General features: G+C 41.7%; 1 protein-coding gene across 2 annotated transcripts in view; it reads left to right on the forward strand.

The window, feature by feature from the left end:
* The window catches only part of gabra3 (gamma-aminobutyric acid type A receptor subunit alpha3), a 155,635-nt gene that overhangs the window by 114,603 nt on the left and 27,456 nt on the right, over positions 1 to 13,576 (forward strand). For both annotated transcript variants that reach the window (XM_079508824.1, XM_079508823.1), the window contains exons 5-6: positions 2,757 to 2,977; positions 9,410 to 9,492. In XM_079508824.1, the coding sequence (XP_079364950.1) occupies positions 2,757 to 2,977; positions 9,410 to 9,492 (304 nt within the window). The remainder of the gene's footprint in view (positions 1 to 2,756; positions 2,978 to 9,409; positions 9,493 to 13,576) is intronic.

Genomic DNA, 13,576 nt, shown 5'->3' on the forward strand with positions numbered 1-13,576 from the left:
AAACAATAACACAAAGATAGACATGTAGCGACAGATAGATGGATAGATGGATAGATGGATATATGGATAGATGGATAGATGGATAGATGGATAGATGGATAGATGGATGCGTCAACTCATCTCATTCCTCTTGCAATAAAAGTGAAACATAACTCAAGCAAGAGCACAATATTTTGCAAAGGAAGAGCAAGAAAGACTTCTAATTAAGGCATTCATCAAATCTGATGAATGCCTCAGTATAATGATCAACCATTACAGTGATCATTACAGTGCTCAGAGAGGGAAATTGTTCTCAAGAGCCAGGCTGTGCAATGAGAGATTGTAATACTTTAAGGCCCCAGGAGTCACTACTGGCTTCCTTTAACTCCCCAATTTGGTTTCCCTTTCAGGTCTCCTATTCTCTATTTCTATACAAGAGAAATGCTAGGAGCAGTGGAGGACAGCCTACTACTTTTACCATATTTTTCTTACATTTATAGTGTATGCTTTTAGGCAGCTGACATACTTCTCAAACCAATGACAAGACAGATAGACAGACAGACCACCATGTTTTGATCCCAAGGGAAATTCAGTATTCAATGACATTTCAATGTTAAAATCATACAGTAAGCTTTTATTATCCTGTGGTTGTATTCTGTGGTTGACCCTTGTGGTCACTATTGACTGCTTGTGAAACTGGTGGTGATCTACATCAACAGCTTCACAAGCAGCCAAATGTCAACGCAAGACACACAGGTCAGAAGGCTCTGGTGGCTGAATCAATACACAAAAATGTTCCATGTAATGATGTTGCATTGTTGGAGTGGTTCATGTTTACGCATAACGGCGGCATTCCAAACCTGAGGCTCAGGTATTCTTGGCCATAGCCACTCATTTTCCTACAAATGGAACTCCAAAACTGATCCCTCATTACAAGATGCTGTTGAATGGATGCTCTGCTCTGTGTCCTCCGCTGATGAGAAATCAATCACCCCATCCCTGGAGGAACACAGCTGCTGTCTGAAACAGACTGTTTGGCCTTGGGTGACGAATGGCTATGCTGATAAGAGAAGATTGCCGATGAGATAAGATACAATAATGTGAGATTAGATCAAATGCTTTCCCCCCTTTTTATTTATTTCCATTTTTTTGGGTCGAGAACATACATAAGAGTAAATTCACATTTTCTTCCATCAAACCACCAATACATAATGTTTTCTCAACAAGTCGTACGACACCTTTTCACCGAAGCCAAATCAGGCTTGAGATAACACAGCATAGCATAACAGCCAAATCATGTTACTGTACATGCACCATATGGCGTGTCGCCTAGCTTCCAATCCTCAACATGCTGCAGTACATGTACGATGCACATCAATCTTTCTGGGGACTATGGAGATTGCTTTGGTGTTTATGCGTGGCGTCTACTTCATTACTACCATCTGAGTGATATAATTAACATAGATGAATGACTTAAAAGGGACACGCTCAATTATTAACGGAGCAATGGAAAAGCTAATGGAAGTCAGGGAATAGTTCTGGAAAAGAGAGAGTGTAATTAAAATAAAGAATAGCTATACATGTACGCTGAATGAAAATGAAATGGAAGTGACTTAAACATGTACAGTACAATACTCCAAAGCAATGATTCTCAAGCTTTTTTTAATTTCAAGGACCCCCAGTTTGATATCCATTACTATGTACCCTTATCTTCACTGTAAAGTTCTCAGTGTTGAGTTAGCTCTGAATGTGTACAGTACAACTACAAATCCATTTGCTTCCTAATGTAGGCCATTTAGATGGGGATCTCCTATCCGGGTGTCCGTCTCTCCAACTGTGCAGCTAATCTTGGACACCGCTGGACCAATCTGTCACACTGTACATGCACCCTCCCAGTAGGCCACAGAACATTCCACCCCTAACCCAACATTCCACTTTGCATTTTGGCCTATAAGCCTTGAACCGTAGGTCATAAAATAAAATAAATAAAAAACATCCATGGATCAATTGTATATAGGTCACGCCCACTAGATTGTTCTCTATTTTTGCATTTTCTTCATAATACACTGTGCTCCTACTCAATTCATAGAAAACAGTATACATTATCTCTGGATGCATGTGATTTTTCATATTTCATTCCAATTGACTATATGATTGGATTCCACATTTTGTGGGAGGAGTCAAGTGATTTCACTACAAATGTTACAAATGTCTCTGTTTCTTGCAGACATTTATTATTATTATTATTATTAAGCCTGTAATTAACTTAAACAATTCAGTGTGAGGGGCGTATTCCTTACAAAAAATGTTGCAGATCAAGAACACAATATCCAACCCCAAAATGGAATGGCATGTTGAGGAGCCTCAGCCTGCACTCTGAGCAATGCACGTTTCTAGTAATAATTGTTGACATTTGCACATACCAGCAATTCCTCCACTGCATTTAACCATCTTAACTAATAGCTTTATTTCTACAGCTCCCGGGGTGCAAATAAGGGTTAAGTGACGTGCTCATGGATACTTCTCACATCAAAACAGTGCCCTCCCTACCCGTTCAGCACTAACACTAATGCATTTTTAGATTGAGAAACACAGAGACATTTCTTTGATGTGTTTGGTTGTTTGATTTGCCTGTTTTGCTAGACAGGTGATGGTGAGATTAATTAAAAAAGAAAATTCCATTGTATGTAGAATATTGTACAGCAATCTGAATGGTTTTGTTAACATTCCCTTTATTTACCTTAGCAACAGACTGATTATATCCTCCTTTCCCCCAGGAATATACCATTGATGTCTTCTTCCGTCAAAGTTGGAGGGACGAAAGGCTCAAATTTGACGGCCCCATGCAAGTCCTTCCTCTTAACAACCTCCTTGCCAGTAAGATTTGGACCCCCGACACCTTCTTTCACAACGGGAAGAAATCAGTAGCTCACAACATGACCACACCTAACAAGCTGCTACGTCTGGTTGACAATGGCACTCTTCTCTACACAATGAGGTGAGCTGTAGTTGGCAAATATTTTACGACTAACGCTTAATTTATATTCTGTCGTACGTGCAAGAAAGTACAGTATAAATCAGCCAATCCAAATCCATCCAAATTGACAGGGTGTCCAGCTATTCAACGTGATTACAGAACGTTAACATTAATCAATGTGGATGGTTCACATCCTTCTTGGCCATTATCGTTATCATTATAGTTATCGTTAAAGTTGACATTCGCGGTGTGGACTCAACCACTTTGAAATCAAACGGGACGAAATATTCAATGGAACTTTATAAGGGAAATGTTACTTTAGGTGTTGGTGTTGCAGTAGTAAGAGAAAAACAATAAAGGCTGCGTAATAAAGACTAGACGTTAATTTACCTCGTATTTTGTTTGATCACTCCACTATGACTTTTAAATGACTTTATTTGTTTGGTGCTGTCTGTTTGGTGCTGTCTGTTTGGTGCTGTCTGTTTGGTGCTGTCTGTTTGGTGCTGTCTGTTTGATGCTGTCTGTTTGGTGCTGTCTGTTTGGTGCTGTCTGTTTGGTGCTGTCTGTTTGGTGCTGTCTGTTTGGTGCTGTCTGTTTGGTGCTGTCTGTTTGGTGCTGTCTGTTTGATGCTGTCTGTTTGGTGCTGTCTGTTTGGTGCTGTCTGTTTGATGCTGTCTGTTTGGTGCTGTCTGTTTGGTGCTGTCTGTTTGGTGCTGTCTGTTTGGTGCTGTCTGTTTGGTGCTGTCTGTTTGATGCTGTCTGTTTGGTGCTGTCTGTTTGGTGCTGTCTGTTTGGTGCTGTCTGTTTGGTGCTGTCTGTTTGGTGCTGTCTGTTTGGTGCTGTCTGTTTGGTGCTGTCTGTTTGGTGCTGTCTGTTTGATGCTGTCTGTTTGGTGCTGTCTGTTTGGTGCTGTCTGTTTGGTGCTGTCTGTTTGGTGCTGTCTGTTTGGTGCTGTCTGTTTGGTGCTGTCTGTTTGGTGCTGTCTGTTTGGTGCTGTCTGTTTGGTGCTGTCTGTTTGGTGCTGTCTGTTTGGTGCTGTCTGTTTGGTGCTGTCTGTTTGGTGCTGTCTGTTTGATGCTGTCTGTTTGGTGCTGTCTGTTTGGTGCTGTCTGTTTGATGCTGTCTGTTTGGTGCTGTCTGTTTGGTGCTGTCTGTTTGGTGCTGTCTGTTTGGTGCTGTCTGTTTGATGCTGTCTGTTTGGTGCTGTCTGTTTGGTGCTGTCTGTTTGGTGCTGTCTGTTTGGTGCTGTCTGTTTGGTGCTGTCATTTTTGATGGAATACTTTATTAGCAGTAATAACAGAAACAAAAGGCAGTAGCCTACAGTAAAACAAAAGAAGAATACCGTACACAGGATAACACAAAATGGATGCCGCTCACATGGGTCTATTTTGATGCCTGTACTTTTGTACTTCAACTAAAGTGAAATTGTTTAATGTTTACTTGTAAGTTGTAACATTGAGTATTTCTACATTGCAGTACTGCTAGTTTTACTTTAAGAAAACGATAAAAGTCCCATTAGAGAATAGAGATACCCGTAATAGAGATAGAGATACCCGTATAGAGATAGAGATACCCGTAACTATATGATGTGCAAGAGAGAGATTGCCTAGGTATGCATCAGACTGAAAGCGTACTGTTACTATGGGTATATATGCTAGTTTGCATTCCCCATCAGTGATGCTTATACTGTATGTCTAATACTGAATGAGTCATATTTGCACCCAATTCAGCACTATGGTCAGTTATTAAATGAACGGTTTTATGGTAAAAGAAGTGTGCTGATGGGGGGGAGACAAGACATTTGCTGTGTGGGCTACTTTCACTCGCAATTAAATAACTGAAATAACACCCACTTTCCTTAAAAGAAACAAAAACAAAAAACCCCACCAGTTCTATTGTGTCAAGCCCACCCACTAAATGGCATTGGACCAGTCCTCAGGAGTCTGTCAGAACACCTCCCCATCTCACCCACGGGTTGAGAAACGCTGCACAGTATGCTGTCTCCCCACTCGGCTCTACTGCTGCTGGTCTAAGTGAGAAGAACACAGAGGGGAATGAGTCGTGCACACTCAAATAAAGAATGACTTTGTGAGCTCACTGTTTGATCTAACCTATATAATGAATTGTGGAATTGAACATGGTAGACAGCTCAAACCAGAGAGCTACCTGCAACATGTCTGACTGATCGACAGACAAGGCAAGGAGCCGGCTGTGGAATAGAACTCTGATTTAAGTAAAAGTGCTAGTACCACAATGTATAAATACTCTTGCAAGTAAACATACTGTATTCAAGATCTAACTATGAACAAAAGTATTGGCATGAAAATATACTTCCAAAGTAAAATACATTTTAAAAATGAATCTGAAAAATCAGACTTAAAAAATCAGATCTACAAGCCTACAGCAGTTTTCGATTAGCATGTTTTGTAATAATCTAAATTTGCAAATTAACTAAAGCTATCAATATTTTTGTCTGAGATGCGGTGGAGTAGAAGTATACAGTATTGCAAAATGAAAATACTCAAGTAAAGTACCTCAAAATTGTACTTGTACAGTATTTGAGTAAATGCCGTTATTTAAATAGGAGGGGGGTGGTGCTGATGTGATTTTTTTATTATTATTAATTCACGTGAGATTCAGTCTGGTTACGGTTTATAAATGTTTCATTCTTACTGTTACAATCAGTTTCTGTTTAGTTCCACTCACCATCAGTCATTCTCTCATGGTCACACAAATGGCATGCTCTTTCTCTCTCTCTGCCTCTGATCCAGTCATTTGAAGAATATTTCCAGGGCTTGAGAACTGAGAATGCATCCAGCCTATTAAGTCATAGGCTAACTGTTAGTCTGAAGATCCAAAACTACACGTCATTATGGTTTGAACTTTAAGGAGCACAGACCTGCTTGCTCCCTGCATGGATCAGTGACTTTTGCGTAACTGGCATGTAGGATAATTACTTTAATTGGGAGCATCTGTGTAAATGGTAAAACATTTTTAAAGGTTTTCATATACTCTAAATATTATTTTTCAAATGAGATTTGGCCTTTCTTACAGATGTGTAGAATGTATGTGCCCTCTTGGGGTGATTTATCTCTCTCTCTCTCTCTCTCTCTCTCTCTCTCTCTCTCTCTCTCTCTCTCTCTCTCTCTCTCTCTCTCTCTCTCTCTCTCTCTGCTGATGGAACAGATCTACAAGCTAACAATGTGTCATCATGCAATGCGTTAACTTGTAGATCTGGGGCTCCATCTTGCGCCACCCCTTACCCCTTATCCCTAAACTTATTTGCCATTTTTTACTATTCTAAAACATTTAAAAATAGTTCAACTAGCCAATCTACATCGACACGTTGTTAGCTTGTAGATCGGCTATTTGTACTATTTTATAAATTTTTAAAATAGTAAAAAATGGCAAATAAGTTTAGGGATAGGGGTGGCGCAAGATCTAGGGCCTGTTCTTTTTGCACTAAATAGTGCACTAAATAGTTAGACAATACATTGGTCGAATAAACGTAATCAAAACTAACATTGTAAACTTGACCGGACAAAGAAAATTCCAGTGTACACCCCGCAGATAATATTTTGGATGTGTGGAACATAGAACATTAGTTAATCTAAAGATCTCTTATGATCTCCTCCTGTCTGCCACACCCACTGTGATCAAGCGTCACCGCACACTAAAAGAAGCACACCTATCAACTGCTTTTCAGTACAGTAATGGGTGGGGCTACTTCAGATATAATGATCAAATACATTTTAATTCCCTTTGTCGCTCAAATACCAGCAGAAGTGGATGTCTGAGTGCATGAGTTGACACAGTTTTCTACCTGGGGTGATGATCTGACAGGATGCGTGTGAAATACTATTTGTGGTGGGATGTAAAAAAAATGGGAGATACCAAATCCAGTCACCATGAACTAGATAGGGGAAAAGCGCACGTGGGCTTCCTCATACAGGGTCTCAATGTGGGGTTGAGACCCCCCTCAAAGACCCTTGGGGGTCCCCAGCTAATTTCACAGAGCTCCATTGTGTATTGTACATCCTTACTTGAATCATTCACTGCCGCGCAGGGCAGGCACGCATGCTCTCTTCAAATGGTCCTCACTGCGGCGGCCTTCAGCCAGACGTCTTATTTTGAAATTCACCCCGGTGAACCGGAAGTAGTAATCGGCCATTATGGATCTGCCGCTGGACACTTTCATTTTCATCAGAAGAATCAATACAGTAACCGCGAGGTAGGGCAGGTTTTCTATTGAGCTCCTAACACCGACGTCCACCTCAATCACCTCAATCTGAAACATTTCATCGACCGACCACAGCGGAAGCAAGTGTTGTCTAGCGACGGGTAAGCTAAGGCAGAGGTACTAGTACCACTGGTGGTACTTGGGCCACCCTCTGGTTGTACAGAGGAGTCGCCCCAAAAAAGGAGAAAAAAGTGGAATGAAATAACCTGCATTTCCGTGTGTCACATCACACCTCCATAATATATGGTCACGCCTCGTGACATCACGCCTCCATATATGGTCACGCCTCATGACATCATGCGGCCACAACTCCATCTCCATAATGGAGCTTATCTTTTCTGACATTCCATATGTTGACCCTCCCCACCCGTCCTTCCTCGTCGATGTCTCCCTTTTGACCTGTCCATTCAAACTCTAGACGGGCCTACCCCAAAGTTGCAACCGTGCCCGGCAGCCAGTTATCAACAGGCCGAAACTTAAGGCCTGGCCCTACCTGAGCCCTCATCAAACCCTGTACACTCAAGACACTGTCCCCGCTGCCACCCTTAGATCTCATATATGGAGCTGACCTGTTCTGATGTTCCTTATGTTGATCTGACCTCATCAAACCCTGTACAGTCAAGACAAGCTTGATAGATACATATATGGCCACTGGCCAGTACAGAATTCATTCCATATGTTGATCTGACCCCCCCTTGCCAAAGCACCAGCGCTCGCCCAGCAGTCTGCCGTCACCCAGGCGGATGCGTGCACATAACCTCGCCCTTTTCTCCGTATTGTTTTTTTCGTAGTATTGTACAGTATTTCTGTTTTTGATATGTGATACCAATTGTTTTTTCATATGTTCTGTATAAATAACTTATTGTCAAGTCATTTATTTATTTTTTGGTAGTCTCAACTAGTTTCAAAGTTTCTAAATTGAATTGGTCTGATCATTGAATCTATCGATGTAACCAGTGATCCCTCTTTCATTGAGCTTCATGAGCTTCAGAATTAATAACTCCAAATGTTCTAATTCCTGTCTACAAGATCAACGCTGATTAATAAGATTGTTCTTGCCAAATTAATTTTCTTGCTATTTCTAATGAAAAGGTGATAGAATTTCAATCTTTTCCCGGCCGGGGTCTGGGCTCTCAAGAGTTTTATTTGGCAGCAGTACTCCCAGGGCTAAGAATAACATTTGAATTTCAATGGATTATTACAAGTCCTGTCGGTTTTCCATTTGCAAGGGAAGATAGCGTGTGGCAAGGGAAGTTGCTATCAAGGGCATTTTAAAAGCTATTTCTGACACAGCATAAAGCCAAACATGATAAGCCGCTTTCACACAGGAGGCAAAAGCTGTTTTGAAGCTGCCTTGTTGGTCGGTTCATGTTGTATGTGAAAGGGTCAGGTCAACATTTTTGAGACGAGAAATAAGTCATCTTATGAATCCTCCTGTAGTGTATCTGACTAGAGAGCACATTGAAAAGAGCTAATAGAAATCTGCATTACCTGCACTCCACATTCATACATGTGTTACATTTCATTCACATTGCTCAGGTACCAGCGTTAACAGGAAATGAAATGAAAAGAAAAGTTTGGTTCTCTATAGCCATTATTGAATCTATCTTCACATTATCCACAGCCATCTGGTTTGGCAATGCAATGCATCTGTACAAGCTAACACCAAACCAACTCCAGGAGCAAGAAGAGGTATACAATATCAAGACCAAACCGTCCTAGCCCAGACCACCATATTTAAAGTACCTTTTAGAGTTCCTAACATATCTTAAAGGGGGAAAAGAATCAACTTCATTCTCTTTATATGCTCACTATGGGATGGTCTGTCCTGCACGTTCTGTCTCAGAGGTGGTGTGTGTGTGTGTGTGTGTGTGTGTGTGTGTGTGTGTGTGTGTGTGTGTGTGTGTGTGTGTGTGTGTGTGTGTGTGTGTGTGTGTGTGTGTGTGTGTGTGTGTGTGTGTGTGTGTGTGTGTGTGTGTGTGTGTGTGTGTGTGTGTGTGTGTGTGTGTGTGTGTGCGCGCGCGCGTGCGAGAACACGCTCTTGTCTGTAAATTTGTGACATTTGCCATGGTGTGTTTATGTCACATAAGAAAATAATATTGATAGTATAGCCTATTGTATATTGAGGTCTATCCAAAGGTGTGTTGAAGTGTCAATCTCTCTCTTGTCTGTTTCACCATCTATCTTGTTCTCCTATATATGTCTGTTCTCAGGCTAACAATTCACGCTGAGTGCCCCATGCACCTGGAGGATTTTCCAATGGATGCACACGCCTGTCCTCTGAAGTTTGGAAGCTGTAAGTAAACGCAGATGATTAAAATAAAATAAAATCTAATCCTGTGGATTCCACGTGGGAATGGCATGTCTCCAATGTGGATCTCAGACTGTCAAAGATGACTATCAGTCTTCTTTGACATACCAGTGGCATACCGGCATGCCCTTTCAAAAACAGTAGTGGAGGTACTTCTGTGGCCTGCTGGCAGACCGTGTGCACAAGAAATGTGATGCTCAGTCCAGCACAGTTTGCGAGATTAGCTGAGTCCAGACACACAGAGAGACAGACAGATGATGACCCTATTATAGACTCCAACATTAAAGAGACGGCAAGTACATGATGCTGTACCATTGAAACTGGTCTAAGTTGTTTTTCTCCAGGCTAGAGCTCTTCACAAGTCCAAAATGACATTCCTGAACCCTAATGGACCTGTAAAATTTCTTCGAAGACCCGACTGGTTCTGAGTCTCCGACATTGTTTTATTTTTTATATATTTCGATTGTTCTGTATATTACATGGACATGACGAGCCGCCTAATGCCTTTCTACCTGTACATGCCTGTTATACTACTACTCCATAATGGAATCGCACACACACACACACACACACACACACACACACACACACACACACACACACACACACACACACACACACACACACACACACACACACACACACACACACGCGCACACACACACACACACACATGCACACACACACACACGCACACACACACACACACATGCACACACACACACACACACACACACACACACACACACACACACACCTAATAATTACTTCATAATTGCTAGTGAGAATGCCGTTCTACCAGTAGATGCCTGTGATAGGCTACTCCATAATGGAATCTTGCAGCTAATAGCAGCCCACAGTACAGAGACAATGAAATTAAATTGCATGTTTTCATCTGGCTGAAAAAGGAATCCATGGTCATGCACCTTTGATCTGCTATCTCAATTCAGCTGGCCTGATGCGCATGTGCAGCTCAACAGCACTTTATGATTTGTCCTCTACTGATCAGCACTAAGTGCAGGTCTTCTCTGATCCTCTTGGGGTTTACACAAAATGATAAACAGAACCGGGACCTGAGGAAATAGAATTTGAACCGACCCAGACCCAATTGACCATGATTAAATGCAGGCCTAAACCCTTAAGGGTTTTGGGTAATTTTTAATCAAGTGGAACCGTGAATACCACCCACACACACACACACACACACACACACACACACACACACGCACACACACACACACACACACACACACACACACACACACACACACACACACACACACACACACAAATATGCATAGGAAGTGTCCTCAGATAAACCACAGTGTTGTAGCTAAATGTATGTATATTCATTTCACTTGGGTGCGTAAATCTGCATAGGGATCACAAAGATGTTGAAGTAAATTGAAATGTGTTGGACCCTTTTTTTGGATGGATACAAATTGCTTGTCCTTCTGCCATAATTGTTTAGCAATGCGTATATAGCCCTGAATACATTGTCGCTCTCGTGACATCCACACAACCGCACCACATTTTTACAACCTCAACCCTATATATATATACACCCTTAGTTGGCTATAGTTCCCCATATACTAGGGTCCCTCTTGTTTTCAACAGAAATGGCTGCTTGCTTCACAAGTTCACAACACATCACAATGCAATGCGTTGTGAGCTAGAAAACCTGCTATTTTTGTAAAAGATGTCAGAGACTTTAAGTGTATTATTTTTTTAAAGATATTTTTTGGGGATTTTTTGGGCTTTTTATTGATAGGATGAAAATAGTCTGACAGGAAATTGGGAGAGAGATGGGTCGGAAGACACGCGGCAAAGGCCGTCGGGATCGGGAGTCGAATCCGTGGCATGCCGTCAGGCTGGCTCAGCAGCCTAGGTGCCCAGACAGTTGACCTAACCGTCTGGGCCTGTATTGTATAATTATCATTGTCTCCACCAGGCCGAAGGCATGGGGAGAGAGTATGTGTTGCACTCCGTGTGTGTATGTTTTGCACTGTGTGTGTGTGTGTGTGTGTGTGTGTGTGTGTGTGTGTGTGTGTGTGTGTGTGTGTGTGTGTGTGTGTGTGTGTGTGTGTGTGTGTGTGTGTGTGTGTGTGTGTGTGTGTGTGTGTGTGTGTGTGCGCGCGCATGCGCGCGCAACGTTATTTTAGGCTATACAGAAATATTATACACAGACTGCCTGGTTGGCGATTGGGCTGCAAGTCCTCTATGCTGTCCAGAGGCTGTCTTTCAATCATGCTGTCTGTTAAATAAATAGGCGTGTGTGTTGACAGGGTCTGGTTAGGTTTCGTTTCCAAGCACAGGGACAAGGGAGTCCCCTCTGACTTTTGTGTATTGGACGTGATGACTGGCCGCCGGTGAATTTACATTTTGACCGTGTTGACTACTAGTCCTGCAGACAGTGCAGAGGCTTCAAAAACAGCGCTGCTAGGACCTTGAATGAGAGTGTGATGTATCCACATCACACCTACCCTGGCCACGCACCCTCCGTTCACTCCACTGACTCCCCATTGCGTGTTTCTTTCTTTTTTCTTTTTCTTTTTCTCCAACTGTTCAAAAGCGATATAGGCCTAATGCGAGTCCAATGCTTTCTAATTAGAAACCTCTTCTGCAAGTGTTTACATACCCCATTTGCGCATTATTATTTTTTTACATAGCCCCAAAATCCACCCCCTTCAAGTGAAAAATTAAGACTTATTTGAAATTTGAGGTGTTTGCCCAAACAATCATTTGCCGCATGCTTCCATAATAATGGAGGAATGGGAAGCTTCACTCCACCTACTGTATGTGTATCAGCACCATTACTGGTGTTTTAGCCTGTGAATGGGAAGGGGAAAAAGAAAGAAAAAAGGTATTCAATCTATTGAATAATCTTGTCTTGAAAAATTAGTCTGGGGCTAATATTTATTAAAACAAATATCAATGCCAATATTTCTGTACACAAGTTACTTATTATTAAATGTTTTTCATGTTTTGTTTAATCTGGATGTCCCAGAACTGCTGCAGTCTGGGACATGGGCCGCTCCATTATTTATAAGAAAAGGTACAGCAAGTTCCATGTACAATGTATTCTCTGTCTTCCAATTGTCTCTGAATTCCGAGCATTCAAATTATATAATATGTTCCAGAACTTTATGACCCATATTCGCAACATCATAAAGACGAAAGAAAAAAAATATTGCCTGGCAAGTGATAGCTGGAGATAACTTCTCATCAATCCCATAATGTATGCCTTATCACACCTATCTTATAGAAAACAGTTAAACTTCCAGAAAAGATAAAGTGCTAACTCTCTATTATACTGTTGAATCTCTATAGTCACTACAGTGTATAGTGTGACACTAGAAGGGTGGCACTTGATGTGCATTATGACGTGTGCCGCTGTGCTGCCGTGAAAGGCCTTCATCTATATTTTTAGACACAGTGAAAGCATTGTAAAAGTCAATGGTGATTTTGTCCCTTATATTATATGTCTCTTGACATTTCACAAGGTAACCTGTAGTTCTTTGCAGAACAGTGTAAAAATAGACCAGCCTGATATGTATACTTATACGCGAGAACCCAACTGAGACCCATTGCACTCTTACCATAGCCTGGCTAATAAGCCAGACTAATATCACACAACACTGTCGCGGTATATCAGTCTGGGCTGGCTCCACTTGGATTTCATTTCCCGGGGAACATTTTCTCTTTGACGCAATTGGTCAGAGCTACTGTCAGTCAAAAGTCTCAAGCATTGAACGTCACTGTACCAAAGCCCGCCCATATTGCATACCGTGTCCCGATTGGTCCGACCTGTTCTCGATTGTAGGAAAGAGGCGTGCTACTGAGCCTCGCCAGACCGAAATCCGCTGGTAGGCAACTTTTTTTTGCCAACGGCTGATTCGGTCTGGTTTATTAACCAGGCTACTCTTACCACTCAAATATACAATACAAATAAAAATAGACTATCCAGTGGTTCCCAGAATCCCAACCTGTGGGTTGGGACTTTTAAGACCTTTTTAAAAAACCCTAAAAAGGAAGAAAATGAAAAGAGACCATTACTGCATCAAGGTTG

The sequence above is a fragment of the Electrona antarctica genome (genome assembly GCF_951216825.1).
Source record: "Electrona antarctica genome assembly, chromosome: 8".
In the NCBI taxonomy this organism is placed as follows: domain Eukaryota; kingdom Metazoa; phylum Chordata; class Actinopteri; order Myctophiformes; family Myctophidae; genus Electrona; species Electrona antarctica.